This window comes from Salarias fasciatus, chromosome 8 (assembly GCF_902148845.1).
Source record: "Salarias fasciatus chromosome 8, fSalaFa1.1, whole genome shotgun sequence".
Taxonomy (NCBI): Eukaryota; Metazoa; Chordata; class Actinopteri; order Blenniiformes; family Blenniidae; genus Salarias; species Salarias fasciatus.
Window position 1 is genome coordinate 8,545,909 of NC_043752.1, and position 21,861 is coordinate 8,567,769.

The following is a 21,861-nucleotide window of genomic DNA, read 5'->3' on the forward strand; positions in this document are numbered from 1 at the left end:
TATGTTCATTTATGGGTTGTACAAACATTGTTTGCTGTCTACAAATAAACCATCAACTAAATTGCAAGTAGGTTGAAATTCTGTTTGAGGGTCTGTGTCGGGTCACTCCTGCTGCACCTCATTATCCACCAGTAACCAGATTGTGAGACACTGAATAACTGTTATTACACTGTTATTCACTTCACATTATTTCAGAAGTGTTCTTAGCGAAATAATCAAAACATTAAAACTGATCTTTATATCACTGCATATATTTCAATGCTCCGTCATCTTTAACTGCAACAGTAAGCCTGGATTTGATTTGTTCCGATACCTTGGAGCAAAATGGAACTTTTCCTTTTAAAATTCCACAACATCACTTTGTACCTGTTACAGTTTCAGTTCAGCACTGAAAGAGTTACATAGGATTTGTAAATGAAGATAACATTTTGGCCTCCAAAGCCAGCTGCCAGTTTCCACTCAGAGAGAGCTGTCACATTTGATGACTGAGGAGTTTTAGGAACCATTTGGGGACGATCAGCCAGAGTTTACCGGCATTCAGACTCACGCTCTCTCACTGGCATCGTCAGGTCGAGGAAAACAAGAGCCGATCGGAGGTCGATTAAGCTCCTGCATATTCAGACAGTTAATACCGGTAAACAAAAGAACATTAATCCCTTGCAGAAAAAACTGTAATACAAAAGCAAGTGATGAGCCGAACTGGGCAAGTTATTGTGAAACAGTCGAGGAAACAGTGAGCTGAGGCCGAGTTTACATGACAGTGGTGTTGAAAACACAACTTTTGGAAAACACTCCAAACACACCAGGATAATTCCTGTAGCTGATAACAAATTAATGAAAAACTCCATTTGTTTGAGCACAGATGAAAATGATTCATCAAGCCAATTCTTCATCCATGTTGGAACGAAGCAGGAAGTCCTCTGGTCCCTCCTACCTGACCCCCACACCTGCTCCAGGGTGGAGGAGGATATCCTCCAGTCACCCTCATGGCTCCAGCGAGCATTAACGTAACGCTCTGGCTTCCAGAGCCCCGGCTGGAGAGCCTCTCACTTTCAGCTCCCTTCGCTGCAACATGACATCAAACTGCACTTTGATGGTTTTATGAGGCGGAGATTTAAGAGAAAGCGTTCCATCTACATCGAATTGAAGGGGAGTGAATAGAGTGAAAAGTACGATTTAAAGGATCCACATTCAGACAAAGATGTGCTGTTCAGTAAATTCAAAACAATCACAGATTACTTTCATTTTTGTCATTACAGAAATGCCCATCCTCAAAATATGTCCAACCTTCTGGTGACGCCACACCTAATGTAAGAAAGCAGGAAAACTTGTTTGGTCTGAATCACAGTGCCAAAGAAGGAACACGCCTCCCAACAACAACAGCAGCTGACGCCTGACACACACCTGAGAGCTGAAGGGAAGTCAAACCATTTCGGGGAAATGACTCTGTGGCACTGACAGGTCAGCCTGTGGTAGGACTGTATTTACATGATTTTTTTTTAAAAGCATAGTTTTGTTCATGGAATTTGTTTGAAACGTTAACATCATAAAATAATTGAATGAATAGAATAGAGTGGGTATACCTACACGCAGTCATGAAGAGGTTTGGATTTGGTGAAACATTTTGTAATTGGATCAAAATTCTTTATAGCAACCCAACCTCGGCTGTTAAAACAAATGGTTTAATATCTTCATATTTTCCTATTCTTAAAGGGACACGTCAGGGCTGTTGCTTGTCACCTTTTTTGTTTGACTTAGCCATAGAACCTCTTGCAATAGCGATGAGAGGTGATGAGGGAATTAAGGGCATTCAGAGAGGAGACGTAATTCACAAAGTTGCGCTCTATGCGGATGATTTGCTTCTTTTTATCACCGATCCGTTTCAGTCTATTCCCCACCTTTTAGTTTTATTACAGAAATTTGGGAGTTTTTCAGGCTATAAATTAAATTTAACAAAAAGTTTATTATTCCCTATTAATGACATAAGTAAAACATTAAATTATAGTTTGTTCCCATTTAAAACTGAACGTCAGTCATTTAAATACCTAGGTGTGAATGTAACCAGCTCATTTAAAACACTTAGAGCAGTAAACTTTGACAGTTTATTAGAACATACAAAAAAAGAACTAGAAAGGTGGTCACGCCTTCCAATCTCACTAGCTGGCCGTATCAATGCCCTCAAGATGACAGTATTACCAAAATTCCTGTATCTTTTTATGACAATTCCTGTCTGGCTCCCAAAATGTTTCTTTGGTAAATTAGATAAATGTATTTCAGCTTTCATATGGAACCACTCAATACCCCGAATTAAGAAAACTTATCTTGAAAGACCCAAACCTGAAGGAGGGCTCGGTCTCCCAAATTTTCTTTACTATTACTGGGCATCGAATATTTCCAAATTGTCATACTGGATATCAACATTTTCTGACAATGATGGGCCCGCTTGGGCATCAATGGAACTTTCATCACATGCATCAATATCACCAATCTCTTTTGTGACGGCTCCACTCTCATTGTGCACCAATAATAGGATTTTTTCCAATCCTGTTGTTTCAAGTTCCATTAAAATCTGGATACAATTTTGCAAGCACTTTAACCTTGATCAGATGAGTGGCCTTTTTCCTATATCCCATAACCACCTCTTCGCTCCCTCACATACTGACTCAAATTTTGCTGGCTGGCGCAGACATGGTTTGGTCTTTTTTGATGATCTATTTGATGAAAATTCCTTCCTCTCCTTTGAATTCCTTGTAAAAGATCACAATATCCAAAAATCTAATTTCTTCAGATACCTCCAAGTCCGCAGTTTCGCTTCTAAATCTTTTCACTCTTACCCAAAGCCCCCGGACAAAAATGTCTCTCATAATTTGCTAAACCTAAATCCATGGAATAGGGGTCTAATTTCTAGGAGCTATAAAATAATACAAAGCATTGACCCTCCATTGCAAACTAAAACACGAGAAGCTTGGGAACGGGATCTCGGTACCGCAGTTACAGATGATGTTTGGGCTCAATGCATTACTAACATACACTCCTCTTCTATATGTGTTAGGCATGGGTTACTACAATTTAAGGTCCTTAATAGAATTCATTACTCTAACGACAGACTAGCAAAAATATATCCATCCATTCAGCCCATCTGTCCCAGGTGTGCCAACTTAGTATCACTAGGTCATATGTTTTGGTCCTGCCCCCGCCTCACAAATTTCTGGTGCTCTGTATTCCATTGTCTATCAGCTCTATGCAATACATCTCTCAATCCTAACCCATTAACGGCCATCTTTGGAGTCGTACCTATGGTAACACATACTACAAACTCTCAAAAGAGAGCAATAGCGTTTGGTAGCCTTATAGCACGCAGGTTGATCTTAATTAATTGGAAGTCCGACAAATGTCCACCCTTTAGGAGATGGATTCAGGAGGTGCTGTCTTTACTCCAACTAGAAAAAATCAGGCATACATTAAATGGGTCAGATGACAAATTTGTTAGAGTGTGGTCTCCATTTATTGAGTTTGTGAAGAAGTCACATTTTTCCTAGATTATGTCATCCGAACGACAGGCTTAGCTGACCTGTTTGAATAGTCCACCGAGATTATAGTTCGACACTGACAGCTTTAACAGTGATGCTAGTCACCCCTTCTCTTAAATTATGCCATGCTCTGCCCATGCCTTATTGATCGTCATTATCACTCTTCCAAGATCATTATGGCCTTGCACGTCTGAAATTTCACCAGATATCAATGGGTCTCTTCTCTTTTTTTTTTTTTTTTTTTTTTTTCTCTTCTCTCTCTCTTCCTTTAGTGTACTTTTGGTCCCACGGGAGGGTATATGGGGAGGGTTATGGGATTATGTTCTTCTTTGCCATTTTGTATGTCTGTTTGCTTACTTGTTTATATAACTGAAAACCTGTTTAAATAAAGTTATTAAAAAAAAAAAAATAATTGAATGAATTCTCATCTTGCTCTGTCTTCTTAAAAACTCTTCATCTTATCGGTGTTGGGAACCAGGAACCACAACAGGATTCATCAAGTAAACAGCAATACAGTGCTCTTACGTTTTCATTTTATGATTTACAGTTGTTTTTTTCTTTTCTTTTTTTTCAGCCTAATAAACTCCTGCGTTTTATGTTTTGGGTTTTTTTATTTATTTATTTATTTATTTATTTATTTTTTGGAGATTGACATTTTTGATGATAGTTTTGTTTGATTTCATAGTAATATTTACTTTCACACTAACTTTATGAAGTATTTGAACAGGAATTTTTCTCTAATGTGAAGAAAATGTGGAATTTTTTATCTGGACATGTTCTTATCCTCAGGGATTTTATGGAACTAATGACTTTTTATGGGACAAGTAATTTATTCATCAAGATCACTTCCACAATTTTTTAAAATTCCTTTATAAGTATTGAAAAGTTCATTTTAAGAAAACATCCCTTTCAGGACTGTTTTACAACAGGATCATGAAGGTTTTCTAAAGTCATCCAGTGAGATTCTATAGATTCTAAAGATTCTATACAAATAAAAAATGTTTTGTTTGACTAAGACACAAGTGCATTAAAAAAAAATGTAAAATATTGTTTAACCTCACTCATCTTTGCATGTCTTCAGGTTTTACTCGATGGTAACAAACCAAGAGAACCAACAGAAGCCTGCACCAATGGTGGAAACGACGAGCACCTAACTTGTTGGTGAGTTCCAGATAACAGAACAATCCAACCAGTCCTGAACACAAATGTTTCTTTTTTTGCTGTTATTTCTTTAAAAAAAAAAATCACAGGAAAAAATTCAACTCAGCTCAAGGATTTTAACCCGTCTGACAACATGATCACTTTTTTATCCATCCATCCATTCATCCATCCATTTTCTTAACTGGGACCGGGTCACAGGATCAGCAATCTCAGCAGGGATGCCCAGACTTCCCTGTCCCCAGACACTTCCTCCAGCTCTTCCAGGAGGATTTCGAGGTGTTCCCAGGCCAGCAGAGAGACAGTCTCTACAGTCCTGGGTCTTCCCCGGGGTCTCCTCCCGGTGGGACATGCCCAGAACACCTCCCGAGGGAAGCGTCCAGGAGGCATCCTAAACAGATGCCCGAGCCACCTCAGTTGGCCCCTCTCGATGTGGAGGAGTAGCGACTCTACTCTGAGCTCCTCCCTGGTGACTGAGCTCCTCACCCTATCTCTAAGGGAGCACCCAGCCACCCTACGGAGGAAGCTCATTTCAGCCGCTTGTATACGGGATCTTGTCCTTTCGGTCATGACCCAAAGCTCATGACCATAGGTGAGGGTGGGAACGTAGATTGACCAGTAAATCGAGAGCTTCACCTTTCGGCTCAGCTCCCTCTTCACCATGATGGACCGATACAACGACCGCATCACTGCAGACGGTGCACCGATCCGCCTGTCAATCTCATGTTCCATCCTTCCCCCATTTGTGAAGAAAAAAACCCAAGATACTTGAATTCCTCCACTTGGGCAAGAGTCTTTCCACCAACCTGGAGGGGGCAAGCCACCTTCTTCCGGTCAAGGACCATGGCCTCGGATTTGGAGGTGCTGATCCTCATCCCTGTCGCTTCACACTCAGCTGCGAACCGCCCCAGTGCATGCTGTAGGTCCGGGTTGGATGAAGCCAACAGGACGACATCATCTGCAAAAAGCAGAGATGAAATCCTATGGCCACCAAACCGGACCCCCTTCGGCCCCTGGCTGCACCTAGAAATTCTGTCCATAAACATGACGAACAGAACTGGATATAAAGGGCAGCCCTGCCGGAGTCCAACATGCACCGGGAACAGGTCCGACTTACTGCCGGCAATGTGGATCAGGCTCCTGCTTCAGTGATACAGGGACCGTATGACCATACAGAGACCCCTTAACAAGGGGCCCCAGACTCCGTATTCCCAAAGCAAGCCCCACAAGATACTCCAAGGACATGGTCGAATGCCTTCTCCAAGTCCACAAAACACATGTGGACTGGATGGGTGAACACCCATGAACCCTCGAACACCCTATGGAGGGTATAGAGCTGGTCCAGTGTTCCATGACCAGGATGAAAACCGCATTGTTCCTCCTGGACTTTAGGTTCGACGATCAGTTGAATCCTCCTCTCCAGTACCCTGGAATAGACTTTCCCAGGAAGGCTGAGGAGTTGAAAACCCTGCTGACAGAAGGTTCCGCCAGACGTTCCCAACAGACCCGCACAACATGTTTGGACCTGTAAATTCTGTCCAGTTTCCTCCTCTTCAGCGAATCCAACTCACCACCAGGTGGTGATTGGTCCACAGCTCTGCTCTTCTCTTCAGCCAAGTGTCCAAGACATGAGGTCAGAGGTCAAGATGACGTGACATCAAAGTTGATAATCGACCTTCGGGCTGTACTTGTACATGAGCTATTTTCTGTCTCAAACATGATCAGTATTTAAGTGATTTACATTCAAGTACAGGCAAACAAAATGTTTTTAACTCAACAACAAACAATTCCAATACTATCGGTCATTACTGGAAAGAGTCAATAAGTACTTCACTGTGCTACTGGAAAAAAAACTAACCTTCAGGCTAATGACTCCAGAAATGGCTAACTGGAGACAGATCTGAGCTAGGTGTAGAGCTACTGTGATTTATTTGATGGAGTGAATCATGAATCATAAGCATCCCTATTCAGAGCTGCTGTGATGCTTCAAGCCTTATTTAATGCAACGTTTTCAAGTGAAAATACAAAACTTTCTGTCTATATGACAACAGTGCTTGGAGCCACTAAAAATGCAGTGATTTGAAAATCCTCCAACTCCATCTCCGTATAAATAGGAGAAAAGTAAAATTTCAACAATGCTGATACTGGCCATGTTTCTGAAACAAAAATGATGCATTTTCACTTGAAACGCTGCTGTGTAAATGTGGGATTGAATAATTCTTTCTGACATGTATGTAATGCATTTATATGTGTTTGGTTGTTTTCAAATTTCAGACTCGCATCGCAAAGGCTAACAGATCCTCATGAGCGTCTTTCACCTGCTGAGGCCACAGAGAGGATCAGTTCCTGTGTAATTTGGTCTTCAAAATGTGCAATGGCCAGAGAAATACCCAATCGATTGTTCGCTTTGCTGAATGAGCTTTTTCAAAATGCTTCTTTGTTTCTTGACGAATACAATGAAAATGTACAAAGAATGAGAGCTACTCTAAATGAGCTTCAGACGATCACTGCTGAGGCCAACAGGCTACAGGATGAAACCAAACAGTCGACTGCAGCAGGGTTCAGTGTTGGAGGGTTTGGAGCGGCTATAGCACTCGCTGCAGCGGGTGCAGCCGGAGCATCAGCGTCACTTGAAGCCAAAGCTGGAGGAGGGGTGATGTCAGTGGCATCAATAACTTCTGCGGGATTTTTTTTTTTACAAAGCTTGGCAAGCAAATACAAAGAAGACCTTGGAGGAAAGAGATCTGAAGAATCGTGCAAAGCAGTTGGGTGAAACGTTCATGGACCTTGTCACAAGACAGAAGAACGCTCTGGAGGACATAAAGAGAGTGTCGGATCGGTTGAATCAAGCAACATCCGTGCTGAGCACGAGAGCTGGAGAACAAGCGGAAATAAGTTTTTCCAAAATCTGTGAGTTTGAGAAACTTCTGGAGTTCCCAGAGAACGTAAACACCATCGACTGTATAAACAAGTTAGCTAAGCAGGGAAGGACGGTGTTGGAGGAGCTGGACAAAATGACAGGCCACCTCAAAGACCTCGACGACAACTAGTTTCCAGAGTGATGTGAGATTCCTGCTGTTAGAGAAGTTTGACAAAAGTTGATAAAAACACACAGAGCGATAGCAAACATTGAGAGAACAGACAGAAGTCAAGACAGTCACAGACTGATGATGGAAATCGAAATAGACTATTATTAAGAAGATGCAGTGCCTTACAGCAGGGGAGCTCAATCCTGTTCCTGGAGAGTCCCTATCCAGCATGATTTTTTTTGAGAAAAGCCACAAAAACGACATTTAAACCTCAAATATCTTGCCCCATAATGCATTGTGGCACCACCACTATGGCATCCACCACTACAATACTAATAATATATGTGCTTCGTTTTCTATAAATAATCTGCACTGGAAGAGCAGATAAACAGCTCGGAGCATGTGAAGCGTTGCCTGGAGGAGGCGGGTCTTCGAGATTTCTCCAGTCACTGGTTAACAGTATACACGAATGACATGAAATTAAACCAGCCAGCGCCGTTGAATGGCTGCGGATTGAGGCGAATTTGAGTTCTCCCATCCCGATCTGGTTTACCAATGCACTGAAATTGAAGAACGATGAAGCGCTCCACCTCATAAACTTTTCCAGGCGTGACTGTAGTGCTTCCATGTGCCCACAAGGGGGGGGCAGGACATATAAATATACCCGTAAAAAAAAGCACTCAAAACCGACTGCAAAGAGATATGTATATATAAAATGAAAGACTTACAGAAGACAGCAAAATGAGTGATGCAAAGCGGCCTCGCTAAGACACAAAGCTGCTTTAAAAATATACAAAAACGATCCACGACAGCCACTCCGCGCAGAAGATAATTTAGTAAGGCAAAACTACAATGATTCAGGCTTTCTGAAAGAAAAGTTTTTATATTTTGCTTTTTGTTTAAATGGACTTTGCACAAATGTTTCCAAAAGTTAATGTATTTGGTGGAATGTTCTTTTATTTTCTGTTGAGATATTGTTAAATCATTGCATTCCTTGCTGCTGGTTTGTATCAAAGAGTCTTGAAAACGATGTATTCTTGAGAGAAATTCAGTTTTCCATTAATTTTGGCTGTACAAGTGTCTTGCACATAAAACTTAACATCTCTTCAGGAGGTAAACTTTACATTGTGAAAAAAAATGAACTTTGGTTGGTGGAGTCAGATGTAAAAACTTTGTTGTTATGCTCATTTATGGGTTGTACAAACGTTCATTCTTCGCTCTCTTCAAATAAACCATCATCTAAACTGCAAGTAGGTTGAAATTATGTTCATGGTTCTGTGTCGGTTCACTCCTGCTGCACCTCATTATCTGGCAATAACCAGATCATAAGACACTGAATAACTGTTATTACACTGTTATTCACTTCATTTTATTTCAGAAATGCGCTTAAAGAAATAATCAAAGCATTAAAACAGATCCTTAAATTACTGCACATCTCATGCCGTCGTCTTTAACTGCAACAATAAGTCTGGATTTGATTTGCTCTGATACCTTGAAGCAGAATGGAACTTTTATTTTTTTAAAGTCCACAACATCACTTTGTACCTGTAACAGTTTCAGTTCGGTGCTGAAGGAGTTACAGATGATTTGTAAATGAAGATAACATTTTGGCCTCCAAGGCCAGATGTCAGTTTCCACTCAGAGAGAGCTGTCGCACTGACCACTGAGGAGTTTTAGGAAACATTTGGCGATGAGCAGCCAGAGTTTATCAGCATTCAGACTCACGCTCTCTGACTGGCTGAGACTTCTGGCATCGTCAGGTCGAAGAGAACGAGAGCAGATCAGAGGTCGAGGCAGCTCCTGCATATTCACACAGTAAATACCGGTGAAGAAAATAACATTAATCCCTTGCAGGTTTCATTACACAAACGACAAACAGCACCACCTTGTGGTCTGGCATGCTCACTCCATCATTTTCAGAGTTCTTGACATTTCTATGTAAATGGACAATGTTTCAACGCACAAATGCGTTTCTGTGACACTGAGATTTCAGGCACCGGTAAACACCCTGCTTGTTTGTCATCAGAAGTGACGGAAAGACCAAAAAAAAAAAAAAAAAAAAAAAAATCAGCCATGTTACGTTGTGGCTGCCTTCGACACCCTTGTCATATGTTTCCACTTTGGCCGTGACTGTATTGCTCTTCATTATTCACCGGAGCAGCGCTGCAGCAGTGGCCAGCGCTCGCAGCAAATGCCTTCCATGTGTCTCTAATTGCCTCTCAGACGTATTTAACAGGAGACAGAGTCATTAACACATGGCTTACACTTGTCAGATGTGGAGCCAGGCAGCCCTGGGTGAGAGCACGACGCCCTAAAGGTAACACAGCGCAGTGATGGTCTGCAGAAAAGACGAAACATGAAGATAGATGTGGTGAGTGTATTTGTTGGTTAACGTGATATAAGACGATGATGGATGATCTCAGAATCCTTTAAAGAAAGTCTAAATTTAAGAACCAGAGTCTTCATGAAGTTTCCCTCGAAAACCTCAAGGTGTTCCAAAGTCTCTACTGACCTTTGCCATTTTGAGCTGCAGGGTTGTTGTGTAGTTATATCCAAGTCAATGGCGCCATCTCCTGGTCAATGTGAGCCACTGCATCCAGCCAAGTCCTTCACAATGACAAGATATATTTCCAAGTCACAAAGAAAACTAACTTTACTGGTGACTGCAGTGTTTTAGTAAGAATAGCAGATAAATAAAAGAGTGACAACTGAGCAAATGAATCAATATGTCAGCTACCTGACCACCTGCTACAGAAAGAGGGCATTTCAGCATACTTTGAAAATGTGCTTATTTTTCTTGCTCAGGTTTTGTAAAGATTTGATGAATTCAATGTGAAAAGTTTTGACCTACAGTGATTTGGTGAAAGGAAGTCAAGAGACCCAAAATAAAACACAAACCAGCACAGGGAGGAACATGCAAACTCAACATATCAGGTGCAAACTGCTGATATTGATGAGCATAAGAAAGACCAAGTCGCACCGAGTAAGGCAGACTCCTGAAACTGGCTGTCTGCAGCCTTTTGCAGGCACAGGACCTGCATACCAGCTGTATCCTCTTCCCGGGTACTCCTGAATACAGCCCTTTTTTTGCTGTGTAAAACCAGCAAAAAGGTAAAACTTCATCTTCAACATCTGACATACATATAATTTTGCAGGAAAATGATAATAAGTGAAAACGGAATACTGAAATAGCATTTGTTTGAAAACACTGCCACTGACTAAATGTAAAATCTTTCTGAAAAAATGCAAAGATGATGCATTTTCACTTGAAAGGTTGTCAAGTAAACATTGTGTGAATATGGGTGAATATAACAATGTAAAGCGCTTGTGTGGATTTTCTAAAGCAAAGAAAAAGTGATGAATAACTGAGAGTCATTGATCATTTTACATTGATCATTTTACATGAATCTATCATCCAACACTGTTCAGTGTTGACAACCCATGAGTGAACAACTTCTCACTCAGTTTAGCTGATGTATTGATATGAAAATAATTGGACTAATTTATCCATCTTTGAACTGGAAATCCGGCCCACGGAGTCGCTGCAGCTCCATTCCAGCCTGCAGTGCCTGCTGGTAATCAGTCCGGTCCACTGTGGCCGACCGTGGTCTGAGAACATCTACGTCACAGGGCTTCCCTTTAAGCCTATCGGGAACCAGCACACGGTCAGTGTCAACACTGGAGGACATCCCACACCCGCCGGCCGTCTCGTATCGCTCCGTGTGTTACGTGCACAGAGGGAAGCACAGAGTCACTCGGGCGTTCAGCTGTTTCTCTCTGACAGAAGCTGAATCAAAATATAAGTTAATAGTTGTTTCTGAAGTCACAGAAGTAACGGCATTATGTGTGCTTTTACTGAAAGTATGTTCAGTGGGTTAAGGTTAGAAACAAGAAGAAACAAGTTCAGCAAATTACATCTTCCCCATACATTCGGTCATCATCTTAGTTTGGAAGAAACGATGAAGTGATCAGTTGTGATTACTTGCCTGACGAAGAGTAAATGAATGGACTTTGGTCTTGTTCCCAGTCGTCCCTCCAGGTGAATCCATCGATGTCCTGAGGAACCCGAACCATGATGTTCAATCCACAGATGAACCTATATCTTGAGACTCTATTTTCCCATCTTTCTCCCATTTAACAGGGAAATGCACCGACCCAACAGTACATTTATAGGCTGTGTAGAGGACGTAGAAACCACCAGATAGAGAGCAGTTTATCTCGGTGGACTTCATAGACATCTCAGGCTTCTCTTTTACTCGACCAGCTTCTTGGAGCTCCCTGCTCTTCCCCCTCGACCGATTGGCCATCATGAAGCCTTAGCATCCCGACTCCTGCCTGACATCTCCCACCTCCTGGCTGATGCTGCTGTAACCAGATAATCAGCGTTATTGTGGCGGTTTAGCCTCAACGCAGCACTTCATCCGAGTATATTCCTCATAAAGTGTCGGTTTACTCTTTAACAACCAGAAATGACGCGAATCAACATAGAACACAAGTTGTGCAGCAGCTAATCTAATCACAGGTTGATCTCATGGTGTCTTGTTGACACTATTTACAGCCACAATCAATCAGAGGCTTATCTGACTGTGTGGCCGCTGAGAGGGATCAGTAAAACAAAAAAAAGGAGATGGGTTGGGGGGGGTGCTTTCACAATGTGGCTTTAAAACAAAGTAATGGGCCACTAAATGAGGGGATTAGCGTTCCTGTTTAATCACCATGAATTTGATTGACGATAAGGTGCCTCTGCTCATCAGAGGGGACGATCCCGGCCCTCCTGGCTGATTGATTGATCGGGGATCATGAGGGATCAGAGCTGATGGTGGAATAAACACTTCACGATGATGTGAAGTGAGTCACTGTTCAAGCAGGGAGGCGGGCGACCCGTTTGGTGGAAATGGGAACAGGCCGCCCCCCGAAAGCGCACGTCACGTGCACGTCACAGCTCCGTTATTCGTTTGCTCTCCGGCAACTGGAGTCGTGCTGATAACGGACGACCAGGCCCAGAAACACACGGGGTGGGGCGCCGGGGCCAAGGCGTCATAATGAAATAACTTGAACTCTCATCGATCAGCAGTACAGGAGAGTAAAAGAACAGTGAAGTCATAATAACACAGACTTTATTCCGAAAACTGGGGGTAAAATAATAAATTTGAATATCAGAGTTTGTGCATTTGGAAACACTTTTTGTATGTTTCTGCTGCTTTATACATATAAAGTCATCATTAAGATTTTTATCATTTAGATAAATGATGGCAAAATGTGATACTTGTGCACAATTTTAAATAAAAATAATATAAAAAAAACATGTCATATTTTCAAATAATACTGGTTTTTTTTATGTTTTTGCTTTTGAAAAACACCTTTTGTATCCAGCGGATGTGCCCGATTAATGCTTTTTACTGACACTGTAGTCAAATATGTGACACCATAATGTATGAATAATTTCCAATTTCTAACACAATTTCAAACTTTAAGTCATGAAATATTGACCTATAACACAGAAAATTTGCTGCCCTTTTTTCGTGCTTTTTTTTTTTCACAAATAACAATAATATCAAGTAATCAAGCTGGAATTCAAAAAGATAAAACAGCTCAAATTACTGTGTGCTTCGTAATTTTGTGAAGCACTGAAGTTGTTGGCATTTGTTCAGAATAAAATAGGGAAAGCAATTTTTGCCATCTTCGTGACGGTTTGATGTCCTGGGTTGGAGCCTTTTGCGAGTCAGTTTTGGTCCATGGGCCTTATGTTTGACACTGTCACACATTTTCTCTACCTTCTCAAAAAAAAAAAAAAAAAAAAAAAAGTCCAGCTCTGACGCCCAAGTATAAGAGGAAATCAGAGTGGGTCAGTCGTGTGTTCTGGCCTTTGTTTCTTCCTCCAGAGGCGTTCACACCTTCCTCTGATCCGTCCGTTAATCACGTTAATCGCCCCCCGGTATTGGCTGGAGACGCGGGGGCAGCGTGTCATCCGGGGGCGGCCTTTATCTGCCACCGGCCCGCAGGTGCGGAGCCTCTCTCACTCCTCCCCGGCGTCTTGATATGGCAGCAGGAGCTGCTCTGCGCCTCTGCCTCCTGCTGGCTGCGCAGCTGAGCTGCGTCTCCCAGCTGTGGATCCCGCAGCCGGACGCGCGGCTCAGCGTGGAGGATTTGCCCCGACGTCCCGCGGTGGCCCCCGGAAAGAAGGCCCCTGAGTTCATGGTGGATCTCTTTAACACGGTGTCGGTGTCCGGTGGGAATCCCAAAACCCAGAAAGAGATTTTACATGGAAACATAGTGCGGAGTTTTGAGGATAAAGGTGAGTAGAAGAGTGTGCGTAAAGGCGTGCCAAATGCGCAATTACGCACGAATAAGCACCGTTTCTCGCTCTATTTTGTGCGTTACTTTTTAAATTAAAACGTCTAACATTTTTCTTTAGGTCACCCTGGAGAGAGGTTTCACTTCTTCAACTTATCTTCTTTCGACAAAGAAGAGAGGATGATCAAAGCAGAGTTCCGCTGGTTTAGAAAGAAACAAAAGTTTTTCCTCGGGAAGTCGCACTTCTTTCACTTCTACAAGGTAAACCTGTTTCCTCCAGCGGGTTGTTTTCAGTGGAAATCACGTTTAGATCTAGTGCATCACCTGCTCAGACACATACATTAATGAGTTTATTCAAAGGAACTGAAGTAACAGTAATAAATAACCTCGACTATCAACATATTTCAGTTGGAGGGATGCAGCTCAGTGAAGCCATGTAATGAGTCAGTTCATTTGTAATTCGATTAATCGTGCGATATTTGTCAGTCAAAAGAATGATAGTGTGAGAAACATACACAGGGCCTCAGAAATTAGGTAGAAAGACCAACTCCAGGTAACTGCAGCTGTTATGCAGTCACTATAGAAACTACTTAGTGGAGACTTTTAGGGGTGTTAAATACATTTTAATGCATAAGCTACATGCAGTCCACTGAACTGGTAAAATGGTGCAAATAATGACCTTTAAATTCAAACTTGAAAGTTTTTCTTTGTTGTGGTGCAGAGAACATGAGATGAAAATGTTTAAATTGTCATAAAACTAAACAATTACTACTGAAAATGTCTGCAGTCTCAATGTAAAACGAATGAAACCTTAAGGTTTAAATTTAAAGGTTATTTTGACACTTTAGTTTACTGGATCCACCACTCAAGAGGAAACTTGACTATTCGTGGCCCCTGAACCAAAATGTGTTTGACACTCCTGCATTCTGGTGTTTCTTTTGATTTTTGTTTTTTTTTTTTTTTCTTTTTTGCACATTCACTGATTGCATTCATTGTTTCAAGTTTTGGATGCAGGTCCTCCACTTTTTAACGCAATATTTTTGTGGCATTGACCTTATTGACCACCAAGATGAGTAGCTAGCATACTTTAAAATGTCCAATCATGTGACATTGACAACATTTGGAGAAAAAATATGAGGAAAGAACTTTGATATCTTAAATTGCCAGTGTTTTTGTGTTTTAAACCGTCCAGGTGGACGTATTTGAGGTGCCTGACAGCCGAGATGAGCCACAGATTGGAAACCTCGTCACCTCCAGACGTGTTCCTCTGTACACTCAAGGATGGGAAGTCTTCAATGTCACTCAAATAGTGAGAAACATTTTCAACATTTGAATTTGTCTGCACTTTCTTTTGTATTGTTTAAACTCCTGATGCACTGATACCTTTTTTTTTAAAAAAAGGATGAACACCAGCATGAGTACTATCCTTTAGGTTCTTGTTGTTTTTGGTAAAGCAGTCCATGTAGCATCAATTCGATCTTGTATTTGAAGGTGTCAAGGTGGATCCAGAACAACCAGAGCAATGGGATCCTTGTTGTGACTTCAAATCCTTTTGGGAGCTGGCCGGACTCGTCTCAGCAGAGCAAAGATGAGCCGGACAGAAACGCCTACCTGGTCATATTTTCAGATGACGGAAGGAGTGGAGCGTCACACCAGCCGTTCTTGGGTATGATCGGGAGAACTGTGTCGGTGTTGGATGCTCCTGTGTGCCAGACTGTGATGTTTCAACATGCTCTCTCAACAGGAGGAGCGGAACCCACCGCAGCAGCCCGGCTCAGCCCTCAGGACCGCCGCAGCAGAAGGCGACGTTCGTCCTCGGGTTTCTCGTCCAGCAGGGCGTCCCGGCCCTGCCAGCGGGTTCCCCTCTACGTCGACTTCGACGAGATCGGCTGGTCGGGCTGGATCATCTCCCCCCGCGGCTACAACGCCAACCACTGCCGGGGCTCCTGCCCGTTCCCGCTGGGCGGCGGCCTCGCCGCCACCAACCACGCCACCGTGCTCTCCATCATGCACGCGCTCCGGCTGTCGGGCGACGCGGTGGAGCCGCCCTGCTGCGTGCCTGACAGACTGGAGTCTATCAGCCTGCTGTATTTCGATGACGACGAGAACGTGGTTCTCAAGCAGTACGATGACATGGTGGCGGTGAGCTGCAGCTGCCAGTGACAGTGAGAGCGACCACTGCCCCAGTTGATTAAATCAATGCACGTGTGCATGTCTGATTGGTTTTATTGGTCTGTTGTTAGTCCATCCAATAACCAGATTATGAAGACTTCTTTCAAACACAATGGTTGCAGAACTACTGAATGACTTCTTGTATTTGGGCGACTAATTAGATTCCTGTTGAGAAATGATCTTAAGACCATTGTACTGGAAGGTTCCCTTTTACCGTCTTCAGCTTCCCGACAAAGACAGAGATTCAGATTAGATTTTCGGAAATATTTTGCATTGTTTTCTTTGATATTTGCCCCAATTTTGAGAAAAAAACATTGACAAGCTTGCACAGGGAGAACATTCAAACCTCAGACAGAAATTCTTGACCTGGAATAGAATCTGAACCTGAACCACTATCATGTAACCACTCAGCTCATCAGCAGCATAACACTGTGTCATAAGCTTGTAATTATCAAAGTCCCAGGTTTCTGTAGCATTTTAATTTTCGGAAAATAAGAAAAAAATTGAAAATGAAATTATAAAAATATGTGATCCGAAAACTGACATTTGCAAGTTTAATGTTTCACACAACACATTCTGATCCTTTGGTGATGATTTGTTACAGTTGGCTTGTGAATCTTTGCTAATTGTTTCACGCTGAACCTCACTTGAAACAGTGGTATGTGAAGGGATCCACACACATCCACAACACTGACTTCTTGGGGTTGTGAGAGCATTAGATGTGCAATATGAGGGAGGTACATCTTAGAGGTGTCTTTTCACTACTTGACTATCAAATAAAATATTACAAAATATAGAATATTGTGGATTTCCCCTCATTGAGTGGTTTGTGGTGACTTTCAGTGGTACTAATGTAACTTATGTCACATTTTTTTTGTGTAATATGACCTATTGATAAGAAATGTTACCAAGAAATAAACATTTGTTTTCAAAATGTAAATAAGAGCAATGTGATGCCAAATGAAAAAAAACCTGCTGCAAAAAGCAAAGCGAAATGCATCATCATCAAACGCGCTGCATAGAGAAACGACGCAAAGCACAAAACGATGCAAACCGAGAAACCACCATTAAATGAAAAAACGCTTCATAAGCAGGCGCAACAAACGGAAGTGCTCCAAACCAGCAGGAGAAAGAACAGCAGACTGAACCACGGTGTTTACACAGCAGGACGGTATTGTGGCTTTTATTTGATTTATGTATGCATTATGTTTATATTGTAGAGCCGAAGAACGGGAGTCGGAGGCGGCTTGTTCAGCAATGAATTCCAAACTTTACTCTCAGAACCAGAGAACCAGAACGCATGAAGGAGTCACACCAAAATCCTTCCGTGCAGAAACCACGCACTCTCTGTAAAGATAAGTTTTCCCCCCACTCCACTGTCCATGGGTGAATTATGAACTAACCGATCACCACAATATCACTGTACAATGCTGCACATTATGTGACTTTTTTTGTATTTTACACCAGAAGTCACAAGGCTGCACATATACAAGCAGATTAGCCTGCTTAGTAATGTAAGATGATAAGAGATTGACATAAAACACCCATCTTAATAGTACATTAAAAAGCCCTCTTTTCCGTCTCTCATCAGTCCCTTCAGTCATTTTGTGGAGCTGCACTTGCAGCTTCCCTGTACTGGAAGCTGTTACCTCTGAGACTGTTGAAGTGCGTTTGTCCCCTGTCGGCCACCGTACATAAACAGTGCTTTGGATGGAGTACTTGATATTTTTAAATTTATACTATCTATTGCACATTGGCACATTTTTTTAATCTGTGAAATTAAAATGCGCCATGACTCTATGAACAATGATGCGAAAGAGTTGAATTGTGGACGCGCTTTCTACTCAAGGTCGTATAATTTAATGTGGACACTGCAGAGTGTGTTAACATCAGGTGTCCAAACTGTAGCCCGTGAGGAAACTGTGGCCAATAAACCATTTTTTTTATTCGACCTCAGGTAGTTATCCAGCTTCTAATCAACTTTCGGTTTTTAAAAGATTTAATCAACTTTATTTGCGATAAGGAAAACTGTATATGTACTGTATTTGATGTGATGATATGTGAATAAAGTCACCTAAATCTAAGTGGGACTGCTAACTTCGATGTGCTACTCATAGTCCATGAGCCAAGACCCCAAAATTGACCCATCGCAATAAATCGGGTGGGCAATTTCTAGTTTGTTTTTTTGAGTTGCTCCACATCCCTAGTTTATGGTTTGGCATGATAACTACTGCAGACTGGTAGCTTAGTGGTGGTTATCCTGCTTTTAATCTATGGACCCCTGTTGCAGAAATACCTGAATTTCGTATGGTGCTTGTTTGCTTTTATGGGACTTGTGGACTACTTGTTGACTACCCTTCCCCCCTAAATCATTCAGATTTATTCCCAAGACATCAAAGAACTGAAAAAAATAGTTTTATTTGTTTTCCAGATAAAATTTGACACTTTTATAGCCTTCTTTAAAAAAATATTTATAGGCGGAAATAGGATTTTTATTTTTCTCTTGAATATATTTTCTCAGCAGAGTAATTGGGTAATACTTACATCATTTCAGACACTGGATTTGAATTCTGACAGGTCTTACCTTTCATCTGGTACCAAACTTATGCCTGTAGCCCTCATAGTTATGGAAATGCACACATTTATATGTTCACATGCACAACAAGATTTAATGGCTTCTGACATTTCCAAGCTGTCACTCAACTCTCAACCAGCTATCACTCAGGTAAGAAAGAATTTCTGTTTCCCATATAAACTATTAAAACTGCATTAATCAAACACAGCTAGTGATAAAATAAAATATTAGGGGGTGCGTTATGTTGTGATATGACTTTTGATTGATGATTATGCTTATGGATGAAGTGGTGTCACTGAGGGAACGCTACTACAGTGTTAGCTAGCTGTGAAGGTTAGCTTGCCAAGACATAGTGCCCATGGAAGGCCTCAGGAAGCGATTTAAAGAATTGATGTTCTGTCATGGAGCCAGTCAAGTAACCAGATCATCCATGAACAATCTTCGTCACCATCTGGAAAAAGAACTGGCACAATCTATTCACATCTGCCCTGATGACAATGGAAAACTTCTACTGTGCACCAACAGGCTCTCCAAGAGTGACCTTGTGAAGAGAACATATGCCCTGCAGATTGAGCTGGATGTTCTCAGAACTCAGTCAGTTGAAATGGTTGTTAAAGCTGCACTGCTTCTGCGGAATGAAATAAAACAGAATGAAACCAACCAAGAATGGCCCCCTGATGTGGAACAGGACAAAGATGTCATCCCTCAATCAGTCAGCAAGTTTCTCCAAACACTGTTGACAGGCAAGCCAGCCGATCATCAGCCATCTGAAAAGGTTGAACGACTCACCAACTCCCTAGGCAGTGATCTGGTGTTTGCCGTCACTGGTGGTAAAACCAAACCACCAAAGCACATCCTTCTGCCTTTTGCAGTGAAATCTCTGACTGGGAATACTGAACTAATATGTATTCTTAATAGACTGGGCCATGGTGTTTCTTACACACAGGTTGAAGAAATTGACACTGCACTTTGCCTTCAGAAACAGGAGAGATCCCAGACAGGAGTGGCATTGCCAAGAAATATTTACCAAGGAGTTTTCACAACCCTTGCCTGGGACAACATAGACCGGTTGGAGGAGACAGCCAGTGGTGCAGGCACATCACATCGAGTAAATGGCATTGCTGTGCAGCCCAGCATCATTGGACCAATGCTTCAATGTGAAAAGATGACACTGAAAAAGTCTAAGAAAAGGAGCATCTCGCCAGCACCAGTATTACTCCAGACATACAATGCTGGCCAAAGAGTTGGACATCCAGTCACTGTTAGCCTCGATGTGGATGCAGAGAAACAGGTCAAAAATTCCAGAGTCAAGAACTTGATCTGGCTGCTCACTCGAATGTGTAACTCAGAAGACCAAACCATTAGCAGCTGGACTGGGTTCAACATCCTCACACGCAGCAGCATGCATGTGGTGCAGGACACTGTGAGTTACTTACCCACAATCAACGCGCCAGCAACTGAGATGTCAACCGTCAATGAAATCCTAACTCAAACTCTGGAGATCATGAACACCCTTGGACTGGAGAAGATAGTTTGTGTGTTTGACCAAGCACTCTATGCCAAGGCAGCAGAAATCACATGGAAGCAAAAGAAGTTCCAAAACATAATACTAAGAATGGGAACATTTCATACTATCTGCAACCTTTTAGCAGTCATGGGGAAGAGGTTTCAGGATGCTGGCCTGCGTGATTTGTGTGTGGAATCCGGAGTCCCAGACCAGGCAATGTCCCTGACATCCAGAAGAAGTCTGCAAAGAATCCAAAAATGATTGTTTTGCAGGCTGACAGAAAGCTTTTTGGCCTCATGGTCCTGGCAGCAGAGAGCCGTCATCTCCAGATGGTAGATGTCCTCTCCCACCCTCTAGGGCCATTGCCATGGTCACTCGCAAATGGAGACGGGACACTACGGAGGACGAGCAAATCGGTTCTGGCTAGACATCTTCAGAAGCAAGTCATGCCAGCAGAGACCATCCCTGCTCCATCTGCAACCATCATTGATGGTATGGGTCTGATACAGAAGATTTAGGTCAAAGAGCAGACATTTTCTCAGCTTGCAGAGTCTGTCCTTACTCAGATTTTGCATGAAGGAGCAAGCAGCCAGAGGATTGATGTGGTATTCGATGTTTATCGAGAGGACTCAATAAAAAATGCTGAGAGAGAAAATCAGGCTGGCACCAGAGGAGGCGCAGCACCACAATTCCGTAATATTGCACCAGGCCACCGGATCCAGCAGTGGAGAAAGTTCCTCAGCAGCTCGGCTAACAAGGCAAACCTTATTAGATTTTTGGTGGCTGAGTTGAAGACGCCCAAGATGAGAGCAAAGCTTAACAACACGGTCCTATACATTGCCAGTGAGGAAAGCTGCTTGCATCTGACCAGGGATCAGTGCATAGAGGTTGCAGGCCTGCAATCAAATCAAGAGGAGGCCGACACAAGAATGATTTTGCATGCAGCCCATGCTGCAGAGAAAGGCTACAGCGCTGTAGTTATAACATCTGATGACACTGATGTGCTGGTGCTCTGCCTAGCATTTTCAAGAGATATCTCCTGTCACTTGTACCAGAAGTGTGGAACACAGAAACGAGTTCGGTATCTCGATATAAAAAAACTAAGCCAGGGGCTGGGAGATGACGTGTGTGATGCTCTTGTTGGTATGCATGCATTTACTGTATGTGATACAGTGAGTGCATTTGCAGGCCGTGGGAAGCTTCGAGCTTTGAAGCTTGTCACAAAATCAGAGCAGTTCCAAAAATTATTCCTTGAGTTGGGAAAGTCCTGGAATCTATCAATGGACCTGTTTGAGAGGCTGCAAGAATTCACATGCAAACTGTACTCTGCACCAGCAACAACAAAGGACATCAATGCAGTGCGCAACCAACTTTTCTGTGCACGCCGTGGGGAGCTTGAATCTAGCCAGCTACCACCATGTGAGGACTGCCTCTTTCTGCATGCCATGCGCGCCAACTACCAGGCTTGCATCTGGAAAGGTAAGATATATCTGTAACATAGAGTATCCTATTGTGTAACATATCTGTAACAAAAGGCATCTGTAACTTGATCTACTGACCTCTGAAGTGAGTGTTGTCTTCCCAGGAGCCATGTGC

General features: G+C 42.4%; 1 protein-coding gene and 1 long non-coding RNA gene across 2 annotated transcripts; both read left to right on the forward strand.

The window, feature by feature from the left end:
• The first annotated feature begins 1,380 nt into the window (after window positions 1-1,380).
• On the forward strand, window positions 1,381-8,961 carry LOC115393864 (uncharacterized). Its single transcript, XR_003931978.1, has 3 exons — window positions 1,381-1,461; window positions 4,612-4,691; window positions 6,963-8,961. It is a non-coding gene; the product is annotated as an uncharacterized LOC115393864 (long non-coding RNA).
• Window positions 8,962-13,756: 4,795 nt separating this feature from the next.
• Window positions 13,757-16,174, forward strand: LOC115393740 (bone morphogenetic protein 2). The gene is made up of 4 exons (XM_030098849.1): window positions 13,757-14,012; window positions 14,133-14,272; window positions 15,204-15,320; window positions 15,503-16,174. Exons 1-4 carry the CDS (start codon window positions 13,757-13,759, stop codon window positions 16,172-16,174), a joined length of 1,185 nt encoding a protein of 394 aa, XP_029954709.1.
• The last annotated feature ends 5,687 nt before the right edge of the window (window positions 16,175-21,861 follow it).